At 36.7% G+C, this 21,781-nt stretch overlaps 1 protein-coding gene across 1 annotated transcript in view; it reads right to left on the reverse strand.

The window, feature by feature from the left end:
- Positions 1-21,781, reverse strand: part of ERC2 (ELKS/RAB6-interacting/CAST family member 2) — a gene marked incomplete at both ends in the record, with an annotated part of 345,331 nt that overhangs the window by 123,864 nt on the left and 199,686 nt on the right. The window contains one exon of the mRNA XM_082289123.1: positions 18,401-18,561. Within this exon, the coding sequence (XP_082145249.1) occupies positions 18,401-18,561 (161 nt within the window). The remainder of the gene's footprint in view (positions 1-18,400; positions 18,562-21,781) is intronic.

A 21,781-nucleotide genomic window follows, 5' to 3' on the forward strand; every position in this document is an offset into this window, starting at 1 on the left:
TAATGTACCTCTTGACCAGTGACCTCTTCTTTCTACTTGTTGATCTCACTTATTTTTTGGCTTTTCCACAACTACAGGAAAAAGAATCATTCTAAACCTGAGTATTGGTTTAGCCTTCTCTACCCTGTTTTTCTATTCTCAGCTTCTGGAAAGGGCATTTCCTCCCATCCCAACTGGCAACTTTGTTTTTCTTTCAACATTATACACACAACTTACAGTTCATGAACTTTTCCATGCTGTCAGGAAAAGACATCCTTGGATCACTCTTCCTTAGGTTGGTCCTAGCTGTGTAAAACAGAATTTGCTACCCTAATAGCTCAGAATGATCACAATATCACATGATCTACTAACAGTGCTGCTCTCAGTGGGCTACGACATGAACAAAAATATAAACCACACAGGACAGTCCATCTCCAGATTACAAAAAACATTTATCAAATATAACAATATCTTTTTCATCGTTAAAACCCTTAAATATACTGTTTCCCAAAATAATTCAACATAAGCTCTTCTTTTTATAGATTCATTCCACTACTCTCTCTCCCCCTACCCCAAGAAATCAGTCTACATAGTTTTGGCTAACAACTTTGCTTAAAAGGTAGAAAAAGATACAGAGCTATAGGGAATGCTTCTCTGAAGTTTCACTAATGAGGAAGCAGATCTTAAGGCTCTTGCTGCTACTGGGCTCATTTGTATTTTTTATGAGCTGATGTACTAGAGGGTAGAAAAGAGACAGACTCTCTCCTGGCAGATTAACCAGCCCTCTAAGGGTGCCTGCTATTAATTTCAGTTATTCATCTGCACATCTGTCTCTGCCCAACTGTGTCACGACTACTGCTTCTCGCAGCTCACTTCATTTAACCAGGAGCTTTTCCCCCACTGAAATCTGTTAGCTTGTTCAGCTGTATTACAAGATCCAAACTCTAGTTATAAACTAGCTGAAGATCAGATCACTCATTTCCACTAGCAGAAAAAAAAATGATCTCTGATACTAGGAATTTTAAGGTAATAGTTATCAACCATGTTTATTCACCTCATGTTACTGACATGATGGTTCCTAACAACAGCTGGTACCTCTACTGTTTTCCCTAAGAAAACATGCTTTGCTACCCCCAGACTGTCCCAGTCGTGACTCCAAGGGAGCCACTCACACTGTCAAAATCTCTGAAGGTCATACAGCTTAAACCCTCCAGAGCCTCAAAATTCCATAGACAATTCCCCTACCTTCCAATGGAAGAAAAACTAGCTTGTACCAGATTTCAGACAAATACTTTTTTTCTCACTGCAGAGTGTTTCCTTTTGTTTTGACAAAGTTTTTCCGTCTTATACATCTTACTTAATGTCTTCACTTTCCTTTTCTTGACTTTGACTTTAACAACTAACTTTTGACTGTTACAATCGCCTGCCTATGAAGTGTAGTACATTAATATTTCAGAAAGAATATACAGTACATTACTGTGCAGTTCATCTGAGCTCAGCTCTTGTCCCAGTACTGCTTCCTTAATTTAGGGAACTATAGAGTTTTCCAGGATTTCCACAGATTTGGCAAGTAGGACCCTGGAACTTGCTGTTCTTCACCTTGAGCTGGTATAAACACTCACCTATACAAACACAGGACTGATATTACACTCTGTATTATCTATGCCTGCTTTTTTTTGGAGATCCCCACCTGATTGCTTTGTGGTTCAACTGATTTAGAAACAAGTGGTGTAGCAGCACTGGGATTAGAACACATCAAATATTCTCTGTATGCATTTACATTGTTTTCATGTACATTCTACAAAGAAGAATTTATGGTCTTTCTCATCTAGAAAACACGCTCCAACCACAGTGGTCAGTGTCCAAGAAATCACTTGGTATAGAAATCAGTTCATTGCTTCATGAGGCAGGATATCAGCTCTCAACATGAATCTTTTACCTGGTGGTCAATTAACCTGCCACTGTTCTTATCAGTCTGAGTTTTAGTCACCTGAAGGAATATAAGTGAAGAAGATTTTCTTCCTCTCATAGTCTTGCCAGATTTGCCACAATACTGAGTTTTCCAAGTCAGGCTATTTTCCTTACACTCCCTTTAAAGCAACTCCTTGCTTGCTTTATGATAACAGAATAACACAGAAAAAACCACAACCACTGCTAGACTTTGCCTGTGGATTACCATGTATCTAGCCTTTCAATATGTGTTTCAATTTATTTTTATAATACCTAATAACTATTCAGTCAAACTTGATTATTTGCACAGACATAGATTCAGCTATCCGAGATGGAAGCAGGCACACTGCAAAGCTCTAACCATTAGCAGATTCCCACAAATCCTACCACACCATGTCTCTTCTGTGCCACAGCAAAAGGAGCCACTTTATTCTGAACGAGAGGTAAAACTGTCAGTCTGCCCGGATGCATGACATCACTCACAGGGCTGACTTGCACAGGATCAAAGAAAGTAAGCCACCACAGGTACACTTCTACTATCACAAAACCTAGCTACTTTTAAAAAATGCAGGGTAGGAAAAAAGCTGTTTCTTATAAAAATTAGCCTGCCTATCACCTGTGTCTGGGGTTTCTACATGCCTTTCCAGAAACTGGGGTAGACAACTTTTCTAATCAAATTTCACTCAGGGATGCACACAGCCAACATTATTTAAAACAAGCTAAAGATTTAGTGGGTTTGTGAAGACTTCTACAAGAAAACTCTCCTTACAGTGCTTACAGAAGGCAAACTCAAAGATAACTGCAGATCACCTGAGACAAATTTAGTGTCTTATTTTAGTGAATATTAATTTAATTTTGGAGGTCTCAACAGACTCATTGTAACAGGATGTTAATATGAACATCCCTCCTAGAAAAGATTTTTCTCCTCCCAGTGTCCCTACTCAAAAGTCATTACTGCGAACTGTGTGATGTGTGCCAGTGTTGAAGAGATTATTTTTGTTTCATTTGCTTTGGTTTGTTGTGGTTTTTTAACCTGTTCAAACTCTGGAACTTTTGCCTGAATCAAAACATGTGACTAAATGTATTGCTTTCCAGGGGCAGAATAAACATCTGGAATTGCTGTAGGAAAGCCCCAATTGGCACAGTACTGTCACAGGGGCCATCCTAGTGACACACAATGCAGAGAACATTCTGGAGGCACATGGGAATTGTTTTGGCTGCCTCGTGTTTTATTGACCACAGCTGCTACAAAATCCATCTGAAGATGTTAATGAGATGCCCAAGCAATGGCAACCAAGAGGTGGCTGAGTCAGGACTGGACCAGAAGCAGCTTCAGAACTGGGGGGAGTACAATCCTAAACTTGGGAGACAGCTCTGTGCTAAAGGGACAACATCAAAGTATCTTGGGTAGTTAATACTGGAACTCCCCTTTTACAGGGATGTTCTTCATTTTACATTTCTGAAAAATAAGATAAAAGCACAAAAATAAAGTTGTAAGGTACAATAAATCAAAAGTAAACTGTTTCAGGCAATGCAGTATGACTACCATTAATTACATGTATTTAGCTTGAAAAAAAAATTAAAATTCATACCATAGCCCAGTTTAGAATTCCTATGGTAAGTATGCCTGGCCTTCACAGAATTCTTTATATTCTCTTTATATACTTTTACAAATGAAAGCAGTGGCACTGTGCCTTTCTTAGGTTATCACTTGGACACAGGATGATAACAGCCCCTCCACTGCACATTCAGAAATCTAGAATGACAAAAGTAACAGGGTTCATTATCTGACCAAACAAAACTACTCTTGACATGTTTAATGGACATATATTGCCAGTCTGTATTTTCAAATGTGTGATGAACTTTTAAAACCTTAGAGAGATTGAAGCAGTTTTCATTAAAACATCTTTAATTCACAAGCCACCAATGACTGCATGGAGCGAGTGAAAAGGTAAAAGAAGACAAATATTTCTCTTAGAGAGAAAGTCAGTAATACTGCTGCAACTGAACATTAAACTTACATTAATGGAATCTAATTTTATTGAAAACATATATAGTTCAAACAACAAGATTTGTAGAGTTCATAGCCTCTTACATTCTACTCTCTCTTTCCTTAACTAAAAGCAATCATCGTTGCATTTATAGTGTTATTTAGAGCTTGCCATTTTCTAAAGATGGATAGCCTTTCAATGTTAAAATATGTATTGTTCAAAATCTCAGAAAAAAAACAGTTCTGCTCTTCAAAGAATAAGTAATTTTTTTTTCTCAAATGCTGATTGGGATCCACATGCACTTTGTCAGAATCTAGCCTCACGAAACAATAAAATCAATAAAAAACTGCAGTGAAAGGCACGTGCAATGAAGCAAAGAATGAATGCTGCTAATCTGCTAAACAAGAAAATAAAGGATGGACTGGCTGCAGGAAGGAATACCATCATACATTTAAATTAGCATTGTCTTAATTAAGTCTATTTGTAAACATTTCTTGAAATTCAGTACATCATTTGTGTTCTAATACTTTGAGCAAATATAAGGTCACTGTAATTTGGCTTTTGACAGCTAAATCCACAACATAATTTGAAGAAGTAAATATGAAAGGCTATCACCTAAAATAAAACATGAGCTTGTGAAATGATTACTTTCTTTAGCTGGGGTTATTAAACCTTTCTTTAGAGTTACAAATCATTCTTTAAGTCAATAAAATTTTAGAATTGTTCAGCACTTTTGAAAAAATTATTCTCGGAGTGTTTCATATTGGTACCTACCTTTCTGCTTTGACTTTCCACAGCACCACTGAACCATTTGAGAGGCAATGAAATAATCAACATTTATTTTGATCAGTAAAATTCTACCCTCCACTCCACGTTCATTTTATGATGGGTTCCTCAGATGCCCACATCAATGGTTATGATAGACATTATGCACACTTTCCCAAAAAAAATGCTAAAATGTTGAATGTTCTCCATCAGACTCCTGAGCAACTCAGAAACAGCTCAAAAATATGCCTAAATTTCTATCTTCAGACCTTTCTTCCCCAAAGGAATGACCACTCTGAAAAAAAACTACTTTAATTCTACTTACATGTTAAAAAACAGGCCTCCCCACACAAAATCAACAACAAAAAAGCACAGTTCCCCAGGGATGTACTTCTGCAGCAGGGGAATCAGCATGCATTACTCTACAGCAATGTGTTCTGCCTGCTTAGCTCTTTAGTATATAAAGTCACTTCATCAACCCAATCATTTCTTTTTTTTCCTGTTTTTTTCCCCCAAAGTAACTCTAAACTACTTTAAAACACCTTCATTAGAGAAATGATTCAACAAGCACTGCTGCAAACCATGGAAATGTAAAAGCTGTTAAAAATGTATTAAATGCTGTCCATGCCACAAGGGTACTAGTGTAAAATGACCTTAAGTTTAAAGGCTCCCTATGAAGGCAGAACAGTATCTGCTCTGCTTCTCCTAATGAATAACAAATGGGCCTTCACAATTCATTTAGTTCAGTACAAGCTGCCATTACAACCCATTTTGTTTTTTTAACTTTGTGGTAATGTATCATCTTGCCTGACTCTATGTCATCTTCTTGAAGGTCACCAAAGGTATGTAACTCCACTCTCAATAATGAAAAAAAGGAGGAAGGAAAAAGAGATATGACAAATTTTGACAAAGCACCGACCAGTCCATTCTGATATACTGTATCACACAGTGAAGCTCATACTTCCTACACAAATATGCTTCCTGAATTTTAAAGAAAGTCAGAAAATAACTGAAGTCTTCAAAAGGATTCTGTTTTTCAATTAATAACTCAAATAAAACAGTATCTGGGAAATAATTCTTTGGCCTTCTATTTACTTTCTCTAGATTTTTGTTATGCTCTAAAATATAATCTGAATCTGAGCATTTAAAAGGAATTAAAAGACCACGAATATTTATTTCACAGATATTTAGAAACATGCACTGTGTTGCTATGGACAATTAGCCTTTTATCCAATTTTAGTTGGTAGCTTAACTCACTCACCCTAAGGTTTTAATTATCCCTTCAGTCTGCATGCTCAGGCCTCAATTCATGCAGCTGGAAATCTGCCTCAGTGATGTTATAACCTTGTTAATGTAACAAAAGAGGAGTTTACTTAAAACTGTACTGACTGTGGACTTAAGCCAAATTTACTTGAAAGAGGAAAGAGACTGTCAAAAATCCTACAATAAACACAGAAATGCAGTTCTTTCATAACCTTCACCTTAATTCATATAGACAAGCAATTTACATGTAAGTGGATTCATATGGCCTGAGAGGGGCCTCCTCTCTGGAGCTGGACTATTCTCCATACCCTACCCCCATCTTGAACAAAAAAAAGCTCCAACAGCTCACTTTACAAAAATGGCAGAGTATCTGCAATCTTTTTTAATCACAATAAAACATAATTAAGATAAACATTTATAAAGCTAGTCTGTATCAATAAAGGCAGTATAATTTCACAAAGCCAATTTCACATAAGTTCAGCTAGTCCTTCGTCAAATACATATTTTAAATTCAATAAAGGTTTTATTTGAAGAATGGAAAGTTGTACTAATGAGGTAATAGTTACATTAGCCTTAAGTGGAACTTGCTTGTCAGATACTGATATCCCCTATTCATTTAGTTGCCAAATTACAGGAGGGATTTCCTAAACTCATCTGTTAATTAGATTCATTTTTAGACTAGATACTACCAAAAAACCTACATTAGACTAAACAAAACATCACCGTATTGAAGTGTTGAAGGGAAATTATTCTGAGAGAAAAAACTATAAATTCTCTCAATATAATTGTGAAAAATCCTGTAGGTAAATTTCCCTCCTGATTGGATCTTTGTAGTACTTTTGTGAGAGCAGTGGGTACCTGGGTGCGATGCATAGCCAAAAACCAGAAAATATTCTGGTTTCATTTCAGCAGCTTCCTTTCAGTTGTTGACAAAATAATCCAGGTGGGCGCAGAGGGTAATGGGCACCCAAAACAAAACTGGAAAGCAGTCAAGTTATTTCATGCCTTCTTCAAGTTTAAACATTTTTCATTAGGTGAAAAGTCTTTTGTCAGAGCATTTTCCACCCTGCAAAGAGGGTATCAGGTTGCTGGATGTTAGATGATGATCTACCCTGCTTCTTGGGCTTCTACTCTTTAGGTGTTACATAATAATCTCTGCTTTTTGTTACTGAATTTCACACTAATCCCAACACCAGCTCCTGCTCTAAACCTCACAGACATCAACTGTTTAACTTTTGTTTACTGACCACACAGAAAACTTCTCAAAGCAGTCCTGCAAGAGCTGGATGAAGTTGTCCAGCTCATAAAAAATATTCACAAATTTACAGGATGAGAGAATTCTGTATTTTGGAGCTTTTAGAGTCAGAGTAAAAATTCCTTTTATTTTAAAAGTTCTCCCTATCAGCTGCACCTAACCAGCCTCTGGGACACAGTTTGCCATAACATGCAGACAGGTGAACATAACTACCACAAAGTCCCCTCACACAATAAACCCTTCCTTTAACATTTTCTACTCACTATCTCTGTTCCCCAACCATAATAAAGGCAAGGAGGTTGGAAGCCAAACGAACAAAGTAGCACATTTAATGACAGTCTCTGTCAGATCAATCTACATTTCCCCCTCCCACTTAGAAGATGAGAATCATGGAAGCTGGTTTGCAAACTATGCAAGTTTTTTGGGAAGTAGAGAAGAACAATCCATCATAACTAGAATGATTTTAGCAATATGGTGATCATCAGAGTCCTGTGTGGCCTAATTTTGGTCAGAGCTGAATGCAACAGTGATAAACTACATGTTTGAGGTAGGAGTGGTTAGAAACTGGGAAGAGTTTAACCACAAAAAAGTATTTTACATTTCTAATCTAAGCCAACAAATCACAGTTTCCCCCTTAGTACCTACACATTTACAAAACTGAAACTGGATGGGTTTTGAGAAAATCATTATTAAATATGAAAGAAAAAATATATCAAACCTTTCACTTGCAACTCCCAATAAACATTTAATACTAAAATGTAACACAATAAGCATAGTACTCCTACTAAAATTATGCAAGCTCCTCTAAAAAAGTAACATTTCTATTTGCCAACAACTAAAAAGTCTTTCACTAAAGATATTCTGCATAAATTTGTACTGTCACCCAGCTTTTGTTTCACCTTGAAAAGTTTATCTATTCAGTTGAAGCCACTTCACCCTACGGAAGCAAGCCAAGGCGCCCTTTTAAGGTGATGTTTATGCTGAACAAATCAGCTTGACTATAGGACTTGGCACAGACTTATATAATGTACCTTCTTAAATAGGGGCTTTCTTTGCTAAGATACCCTGGTATACTGCACAACAGTGTGGATTTAGCCAGCTTTGTTCACAATCAGAGAAAACTGAGATGAGCTCATCCTGATTTCCATTGTCATCACATAATTCATGACCTGTTAGTCTCTCCTAAACACCAACAGGGCACTGAAAGGAGAGGTGTTGTTCCTTAAAAAGGTAGTGCTTTAGCACATTTTTGTGTGCTATGCCGTATTTTGCCAATTGTATTTGAAGAATTCTGCTTTTGCTGAAATGTTTCCACATTCGCATAGTTTAGCTAGCTCTGACAGTGATTACATCATGCATGTTTTTATTATTATGTTGTTTATTATTAATGGATGGGAGCCCATTATAGGTGGCACTGTATTAATAAAGGGGATGGATCAGTCTTGTCACGGTCACAATCAGTAATCTACACACAGTTCAGTGGGAGGGCACAAACACCACCAACCACAAGTGCATCTCCTTCTCCAAAAGACAAACTTTTTTACTCATTTCAAGATAAAGGTACAGCCCTCTAGGAGGATAAATTTTTACAGGTGTTACTATATAAGTTAAATAAAAGAGTAAGTGGTACTTATGGCCTTGCAGGAAGAAGGTACTTATGGCCCTGCGAGCTCACACCTTACAAAGCACGAGGGAAGGCACATTAGAGAATCATCTTTTGGACAACAGAGCGCAAAACTTCAAGCACACCTTGCACCTTATCACCTGAGAGAACACAACTGGAGGGAACTAAAGAATAGGAATTTAGATGTGTTTTTCCACAGCACAGAGAGAAGTACTTGCTTTGCTGGGGGCATGGGATGGAAGAAGGAAGAAGGTAGCAGTGGATTTACTTCACATCACCTAAGGAGTAATGGGAAGGCACAGAAAGCCTTCAAACCTAATCAAACCTTTCCCTTCTGCTGCTAAGAAAACTGTTTCTGTTTGATTGCTTCTGACTCTGTTCTCTCCTGACTTTATAAGACCTTTTCCTTCTAACAGAAAACATGCATTTCTAAGCACATTTTATATTTCGTATCTTTATGCAATATTAAAGAACAATCCACCAGTTTAGTGTAAATGATCCAAACCTTTAAAATTTCTTTGGTTCTTCATCTTCAAAGATCTGAATTTACATTAAGTTCAGCATTATCCCGCTGGGGAGACCTTCAGCTCATAATTCCTATCATTGAATTGCATGGCCTGGGTCTCAAGTATCTAAAAAAAAACCAAAACCCTGACCCATCATGTTTTGAGGTTTAATATGCAGAAACATCTGCTAGAATCATATTGAGTTGGCCGAGGTTAGGAATATGGGAGCCTGCAGTTGATCAGTGCTGCCCTAGGTGTCACGGAGGCCAATGGGAATTACACTAAGAGGGTTTCAGCAGACAAGGGTGTAATTCAGTCAGCTTTAAAAAAAATCCATGAAACAGAAGGCTAACTTTTTCTTTCTTTTTTCTTACTTTCAGCCTCCTACTCCTTCCTTTCTGGCTTTTGAGCCATTCCCTCTTTTGAGTGTATTATCAGAGGTGGAGGCCTCTACATTCCCATGCTGGCTGAACTTCAAAATAAATGCCATCCTATTTAATAATTTTTACCATCATTAATTTTTTACATAAGAAAAACATTTTTAAGGTAGGTTTAAAACAAAGTATATATATAGCTTTGTCAAGATCACTAATTGAAGAGTACAATATTTTCCTATAGTATTGTTTCCTATAGTATTGTTCTGTCCGTAAAATGCTTTTATTCCCTATATTTTCTAACATTACAAATAAAGAAGTTGTGCAATAGAAACCAGACAAAAAGTGCTTAATAGTAGATAGTAGATAGCATATTCACTTTTGCTTCTTTATGTAGAAGTTAAGATTGCTAAACTGCTCAATAATCTAAGGTCAGATAAAAATAACAAGCTTCCTTAGAAAATTCTAACCCCTAACATACATAAAAAACAGAAAAGTGTTTTAATTTAAAGAGATTGATTTAAACAGAAAAAGGAAATAACGGGAGAAGCAAAAGTAATGATTTTCAACTGCAGTTGTTTCTTCAAATTTTCATTCACATTACAAAAGATTAGAATACTCTGCATCTCCACATCCTTCAAGCAGTTTGAAACACCTGTAAACCTGAAACACTGTTAATCCTGCCTCACTTCTAAGTGGTTCAATCACTAGAGAATGTCATGTAACTGTCATATCTCACTTATAACCTGCACTTTAAACCAATCATTTTGTCACTTACATCATCTTGTAAATACACTTATACACTATAGAGCAACAGAAGACACAAAAAGCCATTCAAAGTGCGGCCACTGGTTTTTCTATATTGTATTAGTAGACTTAATATAACTGATTCTTTAAAAAAAAATAAAAAGGCATTAGAAATCATCACTATGTGTGTTTCAGTGAAATTGAGCAATGTGGGAGGAAAGGGCTGATATTGCAGAGAGAAAATAAATTTTAGGAGCACAGGTCAAGAACAACAGCCAAGGAGTATAAAAAGTCCATAAGAGCCAGCTCCTGTCTATGAATTTGTCTAACCCCTCTTTGAATCAGCTGATGTCTCTGTGGAAGCAAGTTCCTGAAGGCCACCAACCAACCACTCCACAAAGCAGCACTTCTCCCCTTCTAATCGATCACTGATTAACTTCAGCAAGTGTCTGATACTCCTCATGCTGGGAGATCTGGCAAACAACAGCTCTACACTGAGTTTATGCCTTCCTTTCTGATTCTTCAAACTTCAAACATATCCTCCCCCTGCCTTACCCTCCCCAGAGCCAGAAGTCTTTTAAGTCTCTCCCTCATAAAGCAGCTGCAGGATCCCCTTGATCTCTCTACCATTCAGGTCCTGGGGAAAGCACTAAACCCCTGAAAAGTACTGTAGAATTTCCAACATAAAATGTTTGCTGGAGCACTGAATGTTATTTTTCTATTGAGGCACGGTACCAGAATGGGTAAAGAACAATGGCAACAAAACTGGAAAGCAAAGTGCGCTCCTAGAATGCAGAGTGGGAATGACCACCAAATTCTCCTGCCTGGCAGGTGCCTCAAATCACGTGGATCAAAGGAACCTGAAACATCACTTGTACAACTAGACACAAAATCCTTATGAAATGAAGAAAACAAGCCAGACTCATTTTCTAGCTCAGAAAAGTACACCTAATTATTATAACTATAGTATGCATTGTGTGGAATATGTTTGAACTCCTTCTGGTTTGCCTCTGTGACACAAGCACTGCTACCTTTCCATACCAGAGAGGAAGACATTGTCTCCCTGGGAGGGAAACACTTTGAAAAGATTGCTACTGCCCTCTCCCGCTGTCTAAAGGGGACAAGAAACAATGACAGAGGATCCAACTTCCTTTACTTGGATATTAACGTACAAGTAAGCAAAAGACAGCCTCTCATATCACAGTCTGGAGAAATCCTAAACTGATCTTACTAACCTTCAATAGCAGGTGACCTATTTTGAAAGTAAATTATGACTTAACAAGAACAAAATGAGGAAGAGAAATTTGCTTGCCATGCTGATGGAACTTTAATTATGAATCTTATAGAATAAAATCAAAGTATACTATCCTTTAGTCTGAACGTAGGAGGAAGTACTCTCAAGTAAGAACTTGGTGACACTCATATGTCTTTAAGAGAAGCACTTCGACAAGTAAACAGCTCACTCATTCTGTTCTCACAGAGAGAAACATTTTATTGCTTAGTGCCCCTTCGTTGTTTACAAAAGAAAAACATCTTTTCATTTTAGTCAAGAAAGCTTCTGTTCCAGAGAACAAAGCCTTCATTTGGCCTTCTCTAATCTTTATGGTGTTTGCAAGTTGGTGTCAAAAATGTTAGTCAAGGCATGCTGTGTTACAGGTCTGTGGGGCAAAAACAGTCACAAGAGACTTTTCACCCAAGTTAGGAGACCACATTACCATTCTAACTACTTCCTATGGAAGTCACAGTTGTATCAACATCCTGCTGTTTTGTTTGTATTTAACTTGGGATATGACTCTCTACACTCTCAGCATGAATCCTACAATTAAATTGAAGCAATCCACAGGTTACTCAAAAACATTCTAGTGTTCTGTATTTGAATTGGTACAATTTTTGAGACAATCAACTTGCTATCTGAACATGTTTATAGTTACCACAGCTGAAACAAGTCAAAATAATCTTTCTGATAAAATTATAAAAAAATAGTAAACTACTTTCTGAAAATTATTTTTCTCTTCACAGCTTTACACACTGCTCTGTTATCTAACCCATTGAGTAAAGACATGTTAAAGAATTCATGTCAGAGAAATTATCATAGATATCTTTCTCCAAATATAGGCTGTACTACAGCTGGAAAAGTAGAAAAAAAATTAAATTATCCTTCTTTCAAAATAATACTTTATTAATAATATAAGAAATCTGACTCTGGCGTGTTTGTTTAAACTACAAAGAGACTCCTTTAGTGTCACGGGTCCACTACTGCTCATTTAGGCTAGAACTATTCCCAAGGTAGGGGCTGGCTGGTTTTAGAATATACTAACATTAAAAAGGAGCATAAACCAAGCAGCTTTGCCCACACCTTTTAGTGAAACATCTCAGGTTCCAGCACAGGCAAGAGAGCTGATTATCTCCCTTCCTGCTTTCCTTTGGAAACGATGGGTGCAGGAGAAAGCTCTGTCTGGCTGTAACACAGAAAGCAGGCGGGTCTGCAGGGAAACCATCCTTTTAAGTGCTTTTAAGGAGCGAGTTCCATGCATTTCAAAGAGTAGTTCTAACCTTAAATCACCTTGCCAGTTTCTCCTACCTTGCTGTATTGCTTTCCTCATCCTTTGTGCTGTATGGAAGAGCCCAACAAAAGGAAATTAACTTCATGACTACATGCAAGTAGGTCCCTGCAATTTCATCGGGGATTCTCCTGTCAGTGAGTGCCATGCCTCTGGCCTGTGCTTGCCCTGAGCAGGTGAATTGCATACATAATTACCCTGAAACATTCCAGATGCACTGGATTTACTACTCACAGAGATTGCAGAAGCACTTTTCACCACTGCTGTACCCACAGCAACGAGGAAGAAACCACTATCCTGTGGGTGTCAGAACCTCTTAGGGTGGAGCAATTGGGACATAAATAAAGGCAAACATGTTGAGTTCCCTCCCCAGGTGTCAGTTTCAGACGGTGATGGATGGAAATAGTAATAGGAGAATGTAAGGCAGAGACATGAGCTGATTTGTCCAGGTGCTGGACAAAAAAGTCTAGATGGATTCTCTGGACATCCAACAGCCCTTGTCAGAGCTGCAACTCCTGCTGAGCTGCTACAAAGACGTGAAATCCCCAACTTCTACTCCAGTAAAATTTATAGATGGAAAAAAGGAGGATGTCTGCAGAAAAGCAGATGAATGGTAAACTTTCTTATACTTCTGCCACTGGTACTTGCTTCATAAAGCATTTTGACTTCCATACAAATTCTGACTCTTCAGATTTACATTTTACACAGTCTGCCCCTTAGGCTGTGACCCCTGACTTCCAGAATCCATTCAAAGACCCTCTTCATCCCTGCAAGATCCTGAAAAGTCCACTTGAAGCTATCTGTATGCTTTTCCATGCCTGAAGCTCTTGCTCTACAAGGCAGGAGGGCACCAGCCAGACCAGGTGACAGATAAGAGGACAAGGGACATTCTCCTCCCAACAGGACAAGCTTCCTCCTCACCCCGTGGAACTGCTCATACTCAGTTTGTTGAACCAAGCAGCTCCAGACCATGGTCTTGCACCCACGGCTGGCATCTAGTGGCAAATCCAAGCGCCCTCTCCTTGTCAGGTGCAGCAGCTGAACCACTGCCCCAGCAGGCAAAGGGCACTGCGTGTTCAGCACTTCTGCACAGAGTGGCAGCTGCTGGGACTGAATTCTTGGTGGGAAAAACGTTGCATCCCCTTCTTCCCACAAATATTTCATCCCTGACTATACACAGGTGCTGTTAAATGAATAAACCTACTGAAAAACAGAGATAAGCAATATTCAATTTATTATTTTCACTGAAAAAATTGCGACCATACTTAAACAAAGGAAGGGATGTTTAATTTTATCCTGTCACTGTAAGAAAATTTACTGCAAAATCTAATTTAAAATATATTTTTTGGACAGCACAGCAGAGTTCTATTTTTGTTACTGAATAAAATGACTAGTAGCTGGGTTTTTATTAGGAGATCTTTAATGCTTCATTACTAATCATCTGATTTATTCCACATAAGGGAAAATATATTTTATTCTGGAAATTTGTAGTGAATTTCAGGGCAAACTCACTTCCAACAAAACTGATTTAGCAATACCCACAGGTGATGCCATGAACTCTATTAAAGGCAAGGAAATTGCCTTTCAAACTTGGCAAGAATTTCATTCAGGATACTCTGAAAGCTTCAGAGCACTGAGCGTGCTGAGTTAACAGAGGAAACACTCAGTAATTAACAAATGAATCTCAAAAATTAAGACTTGTCAGATCTTCAGGTCAAAATATGAAGTACAGTCTTTGGGGGGATTAATCACATGGTCACTCACTAAGTGCAGTGTTTGTCACATGTAACTAACTCACTGAAAGATCATCAAATTAATGCAAAACCACAATGAAGTATTTTTTAACCTTGTATTTAAACAATAAATGGAATAAATATCACAGAAAGTTAACTTCAATATTTTCAACCAAGAAAAACACCAAATTTTGATAACAAAGTGGGGTGGAGGGGATGGGGACGGCTTGGGTGTCGGAGTTTTGTGCTTTCTTTTTAACTCTAGAGGTTGCAGTTGAAGATAAAACACATACGATTTAAAACTTGAACTTAAAAAAAGAGTGACAATCATTTTTATATCTTTTCCCCCACATGCCATTAGACTCTCTTTTATGACTTTTGGCTCTCCAGGTCAAACTTTATATCTTCCAAAGGGAAAATAATTTTGACCATTCCTAAAAAGATGATCTGTTCCATAGAGTAAAACCCACTTTCTATGAGGGCAGGCATTTATTTCACATCCATATATATACAAGGCAATTTTAGTATTATATAAATACTCATTTATCTATCCATACAGCTACCTAATTTTGTTACAAGCAGGTTTATGAGTTTTGGAAGGAACCACCACATAGGAAAGGAGATCTGTATGAAAGCATTGTGGTCATGGAAGTATGCTCCACAAATATGGCATTTCTGAAACATCTGACAAACCTCTACCACATCACAGCACTGAAACTTCTCCTACCCTCAAGCTCTTCATGTTACAAAATGAATAAGCTTTTCTAGGCAAGCCTTGTGAAGCTCTCAGGAGGTTGTGCTCCTACTTGCGGACTCTCAGAAAATGAAAACAATGTCTGGAAAAAGTAGTCTTAGGATATATTTCCAACTACCAAATTTGAAGTTCAGGCCAACTGAAATATTTCTGTGGATGATAAATACATTTTTAAAAAACATTAACGTGGCTTTTGTCACACTATGCAATACACATTTTTTTTAAAGTATCACTTACTAAAAAATAAAAAGTGCATTGATGATTTTTTTTTATGCTCAGAGATAGAGCACAAAGCAACAAGACAATTAGGCAAAATGATGGATTTGAACACATGCTGCATTTTACTGTTAACATGTATGCATAACTTCCATTAATGTCAGTATGAGTTATGTGTGCACTGCTAAAATAATATGACCATAACAAAAATATTTCCTCCAGAACTAATATAGTAATATTTTTAATAGACATTTTGAAAAAAAAAAAAAAAAAAAAACCACATATTCAGAAAGTAACATGTAAATGCAACTCCTTCTTCAAACTTATACTTTCAAACTCTTTAAAATAAACCTTATCTTTTTGGCATCAAGTTAAGAGTAAGTTGATTTTATCAAACTACCTTTCATTTAATGGGTACTTATCTTGTTTCCAGTTGAAAAAGACCAACCAGATATGAACAAGATTAAGCTGTTACCCATTTTTACTCTAAACTTCCATAAATTACCGAATGTATATGGGAACAAGAAATGACAATTGAAGAAGTTATCTAAAACTGATAACTGACTGTGGCCAGTAAATTAAGATGGATCTTGACAATGACAGCCAGATGGGTCCAGAATGCAGAGTTATGGTAGGAACTTGAACATAATATAAGCATAGGAAATCATCATGAAGGTTCTTAAACACACACTTCATGCCTATTTAGCTGGAAATTAGCAGCCAAAAACTGTAATTACTCAATATCGAATTTTTAAAATGATAACTAGAAATTACGGTCAATGCTTCCAATTCATAAGTTATTTTAAAATGCCAGAGATAAGACAGTCTTTTATTATATTACTACAACACAGAATTATCATTATTCTGTCTTCAGATGTCTGGCTCCTAGCTAGCATCTAAAACCTGGATTAGAGAATATCTTGTTCATTTTTAAAAACCCAACATCGAGTATATTTTGTCATAATGCAGCAGTTTTATAAAGTTTGCTTGTCCTTCGCTTATTTCAGTGAGCAATTTCAAAAGTTACACAACTGTAACAAAATATCTGAATTATTTCTGAAATATGTTTATTAACAGAATCATAGAATGACTTGGGTTTGAAGGGACCCTGAAGATCAGCTATTTCCCATACCCCTGCCATGGGAAGAACACCTTCCATTAGACCAGGTTGCTAATTTTATTATTTTAGTTTTAAAATTTATACTGAAAAACACTCCAAATGTTTATATCTCATTTTAAATTCCACACTGTTCCTAACTAGGATCTTTGCTACTGGGTCTTTCATCACTAATACCACCCACCCAGCCCTTCATTCATAAATAGATCAGCTTGTATCAAAACAAGTCCTACCTCACCAGTTTTTGCCAAACTCACTTTCCAGATTTTTCTGTGGGGTTTTGTGTACCTAATTTAAAAAGTCACACTAACAGAATTAAAGATTTTTCCACTATGTTGCTCAGCAATTGTTGATTAAAAAAAAAAAAAAACCCAACTTATGATTAGGACCAAAAAAAGGCACTTGGGGAAACAGACCAAAGCACTACACAGAAAATAGATGACTGGCACTGAGCTTCTGAGTTATGATAGGACAGTTAATATGTACATATAACAGAAAATTTAAAAAAACTTTTTAAATGTATCTATTATAGAATATAATGTCACACAGTATTCTAATTCATATCTGATTCCATTTTTCTGTATATAGACCTCATTAAAGTCAAAACCAGAAATTCTTTAGATATCACCAGAAACAGTTGTGCTTCCATTACAGTATTTTTGCACCTGCATTACACAGCAGCCATTCTTCAAACCAACGTTTATAAAAGCCTGCTAAGTATATGACTCCATTTCCACTTTGTCTTATTAACAACAACATTACAAAAACCATTTTTTCTGATTATTTCCATTCCTTTAAAATGCAAGGGTAACTGTAACAATTGACCTGAAGTTATACATGGCTTCCTCCCTCAAAAAAACTGTTTCAAAATTACAACTGTGGATTTTCTTTGTTAAATGTTAACTACACATTTACCAGCCTAGCCAAGTCATAGTAGGTTCACTCTTTTTGCCAATTTTAGAGATCATATCAGAGTTTTAATGCCCCATAATTACAGATATTTGCTTTTCTTTGTGTGGAGGAAGCTAGATTTAAATTATATCTCTCCCTTCCTTTTTCATTCTGAACACATATACACAGTGATAAAGTCTATGCAAATAGGTTTTTGTTAGTTTGGGGGTGTTTTTAACCAATTCAAAGCAATAAACTTTGCACCATCAATAGAAAGTTCCCTTCCCTTGAATGTGACGCTAGCAGAGATTCCAGCATTGCATTCCCATTGAGAGATGGGGCTTTAGATTCTCAGTTTCTCATAGAAGTTAGACAGTGCTGATATTTTTATTTGCATGCAACAAAAGAACTTTCAAAAAACATTGAGTACATCTAAAATGAAGAATTTTGCACTTCCATGCTTTTAAAGGAATTTTGCACTTCCATGCTTTTAAAGGAATTTAAGCATCTTAAAACTATTAGAAGTCCTTAAATTCAGACTTAAATATATGCAGAGAAAAATAAAAAAATAATACAGAAAAAAAGCCACCAAAACTTTCTCCTATGGCAAAAGTAGTTCTTTTCTTTTTGGTCAATTTTTTTTTCCTAGATATTAGAGAAATCAAGGCACTTACTTCATTTCTAGAATTTCTTCAAGCTGTTTCCTTCGCTCTATTCTCAGGTTAGCCAGATGTGCTTCTTTTTCAGCCAAAGACTGCTGTGTTGAGGCAAGACGGGCTTTGGTGGAATCTAATTCTTGTCTAGTCTTTTCCAGTGCATTCATCAGCTCTTCCACCTAAGAGAGAGGACATTTTAAACCCCATATTCTTTACAACAAGAAAATATTAAATCCATATAAATACAGGGGGGGAAAGAACCACTAAAGGAATGATTTTCTGTAAATGGCTGTTCAAATCTCTTTGTACCATAACAAGTATTAAAAAGTAACAGTGGTGTTTCAAAACCAAAAAAACACCTCAAAGTTTCCATGAATCCATTAGTAATAAACAATATTTATACAAAGTAGAACCAACACAGATCACCAAGAACCTATTTAACCTGGGCCACTGCCACATACATATACAATTTATAAATATTTCCTGCACCATCTGGATTATTTAAATTCCGGGAGGGTGGTAGCTCATCATAGCAGTAATTTCAGAAATTTCAGATGCAGCTATAGATGCATGTTTTAATATAAAAGTGCTCATGAAAACCCAACTATTTTTCATAAATATTGCACACCTTTGCAAAACAGGTTGCCCAGGGAAACTATAAACTCTCCAGTCCTTGAGTATTTTTAGATTTTGATTGAATGAAGCCTGGACAATCTGATCCAACTTTGAAGTTATTCCTGCTTTGAGTAGGGGTTTATACTGCATTGCCTCTAGTGGTCCCTTCTAACCAAATTATTCTATCATCCTAAACTTTAAAGGTCTGTAACTGCTCTAACAATGATCAAGTTATTTTCCTCATGATAACAGTGAGAAGCTCGAAGTGTAGGAAAGTTGTGGTGATCCCACTCTTCCCTTAGCATGGAGAAATGTCATGGAGAAATTTAAAGAACACACTAAAGAATGGAGAGTGGACAATGACACCTGTCTGGCAGCAGAAGCTTTACTTGTGGGGTGAATCATTTTATGTGAATACTTATATTCATATTTTTATATATTTATATATCTCATATATATGTAAATATGATATATAAATATACATATATATTTATATTTATATATATATATTTATATATATTTATATATCATATTTATGTGAATGGCCTCCACTAACCAGGATGCCAGTGGGATTTTCCCCTCTTCAAATGATACAGTTTACATAAAGTGAACAATAGTTTGGTTTTTTTAGTGAGATATAATGATTTGAGTAACAAATGTCCTATTTCCTCTATGTTCTTTTTCATCTCCTTTGTCCAAATTTTATTATTTTATAAACTAGAAAACACTTCAGGAAGAACTTCTAAATGAAACAAAATAAAATGGGAAAGAGGATACATTCCATTCATCCAGGTTACACAAAGGACTGAAAGGAGTTCAATTTTGCTGTGAATTGAAAAGTCTGACAAAATTCCACCATGCTCATATCATCAGTGTGGCTACTTCTCCCAAGCTCATGCTTAACTCTTGTTCTCTAAAGCCTCCTAGCAACCAATCAGTGCTTATAAGCCACACTTCTGCTTCAATTTGAACATGCACTGGCTTCTATACAAGAAGTTCAATAAATAATACAAATAAATAATAGAGTTGTCAGAAATTATAATGAGGACTCACAGCCTGATTGCCAATGATACACTGATTAGTTACTCCTTCTACACCATCTATACACACACTCTAATAAGATCAGTGAAATACTAGAACGTGTCTGATACCCTGCAGTGCATAAGCTGTATTTCATGAATGCAGAATTACCAATAGTATTTAAATTATTGATGTTCAACCTTCCACTCAGAAAGTAAAAGCAGTGTAATAGTGATATCAATGAAATAACAAGGAGTGCAAATTGTAGGTCTCTGCAGACGCCAAGATTCCACTGAAGAAACCATGAAGAAAGATGATGACTTCAGATATCTTTGTAAAATGACTGTCTAGTGAGCATTCATAGTAGAAGTAGCAAAGAGAACATGTACTTGAGGGGAAATAAAGAAATAAAAAAAAAAGCTGGATTTACACTTAAATCCCATGAAAAAAAGAATTAACAAGCCAGAAGGAAAGAGTCAGATCATATTTCTTTAAAAACAGATTCAATTTCTAATATAACACCAGGTACTTCATCTTCTGCTTTAGTGCAAGAACATAAACCAATGCTGTCTCCAAGAAGGACAGGACTTAACTACTAAAACATATGATACTTCTACCTGTTTTCAGGGGCTATTTCTCAGGATTTTCCTTGCACCTTTTACAAACTGCATCTTCTTTCTGCTGAGCCTCCACTCTATCACTTAATTCCAGACAACATCTATTAATGGAAACTGTACTAAGGATCAAAACTGAAAAGTCATTAATTCATACAGACTCCAGCTTTGAGACAGTATCTTTAAACACCAAGACACTCCACACTTGCAGATTTATTGGGCAGATGAGAATGTAAAAAGGCAGAATTCCTGCACTTCTGTATTTTTAGTATCATTGTGCTCCCTTTCCATGTTCAGCTGAACTTGGTACCCAGCCTGATGATTGACTGAATCCTCACCCAAGTTCATATCACATATACCACATAATTTACATTTCAAAACATTTAAGAGAATTAAAGACTTGTGGAAAACAAAGCTGTGGATTTGTTAATGTCTGTTACTAACATACTCTTACATTACCAGACAAAAGAGATCAAAGTTTAAAAGGGAAGGGAAAAAAACTCCAAAAACTTAAATATGAAAACTTTTTCAAACCACAAATCATTAACACGTGTCGACTTGAAAGTTTTATTTTAATTTACACTTTCAACACAGTATTTGCCAGCTAGCTCTTCCTGCATTTTTTGAATATGACCCAAGTTCATAGTTGGACGTTTTCCTACTTAACTGTCCCACCAACACCGACAGCCAAATTCAACTGGCATGCATGCGCACAAGAAACTGATTTTTTTTTTTTTTTAATCAACTTCTATCAAATGTAAACTTTTGAATGGTGAAGTTGCACTCACAATCATCTTACCATGCTAACTACATAGCTGCAGCAGATGTGTCACAATGGGAAATCAACCACTGCGGGCAGTATTACAGATGAAAATTCTGGTTTTGGGCAATCCCCAGCCCAGCCCAGCAGTGCTGCCTGGCAGGGGTAGAGGCACCAGGGGCAGTTCCCACCTGGAAGCTGCTCCCTTTCCCCAGCCCTATCCCTCAGTATAAATGCTCCTAATCACAAACCCCAAACGTTTTGAATTCACAGGAATACACATTTTGAAAGAGTTTACAATGAGAACCTCAGTGATTGCACAGCCCTTAGCTTGGGAGTATTCTACGCCCTGAATGTGTTTTAAGCTGGGTTTTCTTCCCTTTTGCAAGA

Source organism: Coloeus monedula (genome assembly GCF_965178545.1).
Source record: "Coloeus monedula genome assembly, chromosome: 11".
NCBI classification, from domain to species: Eukaryota; Metazoa; Chordata; class Aves; order Passeriformes; family Corvidae; genus Coloeus; species Coloeus monedula.